At 57.1% G+C, this 3,257-nt stretch overlaps 1 protein-coding gene across 3 annotated transcripts in view; it reads right to left on the bottom strand.

The window, feature by feature from the left end:
• Positions 1-176, bottom strand: part of NMT2 (N-myristoyltransferase 2) — a 44,454-nt gene extending 44,278 nt beyond the window's left edge. For all 3 annotated transcript variants that reach the window (XM_019532645.1, XM_019532661.1, XM_019532652.1), the window contains exon 1: positions 33-176. In XM_019532645.1, coding sequence (XP_019388190.1) covers positions 33-142 — 110 coding nt within the window. In that variant the 5' untranslated portion in view covers positions 143-176. The remainder of the gene's footprint in view (positions 1-32) is intronic.
• Between the last annotated feature and the right edge of the window lie 3,081 nt (positions 177-3,257).

Here is a 3,257-nt window from a genome sequence, read left to right as displayed (position 1 = left end):
GACCCGGCACCTCGCGGCGCCGCGGGACCCACCCCTTGGCGTGCTCGGCCTCCTCCTCATTGTCGCCGTCGATGCCGCAGGTGTCCTGATCGTCCAGCTCCAGGCTCTGCTGGCTGGCTGCAGACTCGCTGTCCTCCGCCATCACGGGGGAAGGAGGGAGGCGCGGGGGAGGTACCGCCAGCCTATGAAAGGAACCGGGGCGCGCAGGCACATGCAGCCCGGAGGAGCTCCCTCTAGCTGCTGTCCTCCCCGCCGCCCCACAGGCCGGGCTCCCCTCCAGCCTAGTGCTGCATCTCACCCCAGCGCCAGGCCGCAGCCACCCAGCAGCACTGAGCGTCTGCGCCCTCCGGGCACGCCTGGCACAGGCAGCCAGCTGAGTTTGACCCGGACCAGCTGTTTATAGGGCTCCCCCCAGTGCCCGGGCCACCCGCCTGCTCATGCACGGCTCTGGGGCAGCCATCTAGACATGGGTGTCACTGGCATAGCCTCCAGAGAAGGACCCCAGGCCCTGCTGGCAACACATAGGGGGTACATGCAGATGCACAGGCACCCCTCAGATTGGCGGTGCACCCCCTGAGACTGGCCGCCGCTGACACCATCTGCAAGCAGTTGCTGACTGCTGGTCAGCTCTTACCACCCCCCGTGGCCGACACCATTGTGGCAGTCCCCGCTTGGCCCAAGCTTGCTGCCGACATCAGCACAGCCACTTGCGGGCAGCCCTCTCTCACCACTGCCATGCCCCCTAGCCTCAGGAGGCATGAGGTGTTCATGCCAGGCCCCTTCCCTTCTTTGCCCAGGCACAGCCAAGCAGTGACAGTAGCTCCCTTATTTTGTCCTTCCCTTTAATAATAATTCCCCTTTCCCAAGCTGGCAGGTTGGCAAGCTGCTGCCCAAAGAACGGATGGGCGCTTCCCCATCCACTACTTCCTGGCTGGTTCTTGTCACCTTTCACAACTCTCGGGTGCTCTTCTTAAAGCCCTAGAGCAGTGTTTCCCAAGCAGCGTGCCACAGCACAAGCATGCCATCAGAAATGAACAGGTGTGCCATGGAATTTTGCCATGGCAATCAGCTACAATAGGTATGAGGAAGGGGAATGCCTTAACAGGTGTGCCGCAGAGAAAAATTATCAATGTAAGCATGGAAAAGATTGGGAAGCGCTGCCCTAGATCACTTTCCCAAACTTTTGATATCTGGGACACACTTTTTCCAGATTCAGATTAGCAGCACACTATGCTCACCAGTTTGCAGGCCAGTTCCAGTCCATGGGCCCAAACCCACTGTGCAGTGCTGGCCTGGTTTGCGCCTATTTCTGCAACATAGGGCCAGCACAGCCAGGACCTGATCCAGCTGCACAGGGCCAAGCAAAACCCAATCCAGTTGCATGAGGTTGTCTGGCTGGGGCCCAATCCAGCCCATTTTTTGTAGCACATCTTTTAGGAATCACTGCCCTAGATCTTGAATGGGTGTTAGCTTTTTAAAGTAGCAAACAGGGCTTGCACAATAACAAATAGGTGGATATGGATTAATTCAGGGTAGAAATAGAAGGTGGTTTCTAACCATCAGTGCAGTGAGAATCCTGGAACAGTCTGCCAATAAGAGTAGTGAGGGGCAAGAAACCCAACTTAATTTAAGATGTAGCTTGAGTAGTTTATGTCTATGAAAGGGATTCTATGGCATGGCTGGTTGTAATAGGTGGGGAACTGGACTTAGTGACCCAGGAGTTCCCTTCCACTCCAAAATTCTTATGTGGTCACATAGGAATTTAGGATCTCATTTTTAAGAGTATGCATTTCTAGATCATTTGGTTGCAGACTGACACTTGAATGGTGTAGGGGGTGCTGATATTCAAAAGGGTCAGAAAGGAATTAAAAAAGTCCTCACTATTAGTATGTTTTTAAATGTCATGATTTTAAAACCAACACCATATTTTTGGTGCTTGAGTATTCAAAAATTATGAGCTTGAATAATATCTTGAATAAGACCTCCCGACCCTGACTCGGCCAGCCAGTCCCACACAGTTCTTACTGCTACAGATTGCCCTTTGACCTATTTTCTCCCCACCTCCTGTAAAGAAAAAGAGAATGTGGTAAAAATTAGAATAGTTATAACGAGTCTTGAAATAATACAGGGGTGGGCAATTATTTTGGGCAGAGGGCTGCTTACCCAGTTTGGCAAGCTGTTGAGGGCTGCATGGGTAGCCCTGCCCCTTGACAGGTGACCAATGTCCCAATGTCTTGGGACCAATGTCTCAGGGCCAGCACAGGTGGGGCCCAGAGCAGGGTGCAGGCTGGCAGGCACCTGTAGAGCTGGGCTGGGCTGCACCAGCAGGGAGAGGGGGGAGCTGGCCTGACTCCACAGAGCCCCTGCCAGCCAGGACTCTGTACCCCTGCCACCCTGCTCTGGCCCCAAGACAGTGGTGTGGGCCCTGTGCGCCCACTCACTCCCAGCACCCCCCAGCCCTGTGGTACAGGCAAGGGGCAGTGTGCAGTCCCAACCCCATGCTCCCTGGCAGGTAATGAGCTAGTGCTGAGTGTGGGGAAAAGCGGCCCCTCCCCTGCCCCATGGTTGACGCTCCCTGCTGCAGCTGCTCTCAGCCTGTTCGGGGCTGTCCTGAGCAGGAACAGGCAGCCATAGGCAGGCTGAGAGCAGCTGCAGTGCAAGGCACCGGCCACAGAGCAGGCAAGGGGCCGCTTATCCCCCCACGTTCAACAACAGCTTGTAATTCACCCATGCTGCCAGCCTGGGCCCAGCTCTGGGGTCGCCCATTGGGGCTGCACCATGGGGACAGCAGCTGCAGGCACCCTGCTTGCCATGCTGGGCAGTGTTTGCCACCACTGCCTCTGGGCTGCTCAGCACGCAAGCTCCAGGTGGGCAGCAGCAACAAACACTGCCCAGCATGGCAAGTGGGGAGGACCCCAGATGCTGCCATCATGGCACAGCCCCAATGGGCAAGCCCGGAGCTAGCACGGGGCCCAGGCTGGCAGTGGGGGATAAGTTACAAGCTGGTGCTGAGCATGGGGGGGGGAAAAAGCGGCCCCTCCCCCACCCCATGCCCAGCGCTGTACACTGCAGCTGCTCGCAGCCTGCCTGTGCCTGCTCAGGACAGCCCTGCATGGGCTGCGAGCAGCTGCAGCAGGGAATGTGGGCCACAGGGGCAAGGGTCCGCTTTTCCCCAGGCTCAACTTTTTCCGAGGCTCCTTCCCTGCCTGGGGTCCACCTGCTGGGGCTTCCAGCTGCGGGGGCAGGATTGGGCGGGC

The sequence above is a fragment of the Crocodylus porosus genome, unplaced genomic scaffold (assembly GCF_001723895.1).
Source record: "Crocodylus porosus isolate Cpor-Errol unplaced genomic scaffold, CroPor_comp1, whole genome shotgun sequence".
NCBI lineage: Eukaryota > Metazoa > Chordata > Crocodylia > Crocodylidae > Crocodylus > Crocodylus porosus.
Note: the sequence above shows the minus strand (reverse complement) of the source record. Positions and strands in the feature narration are given on the sequence as shown.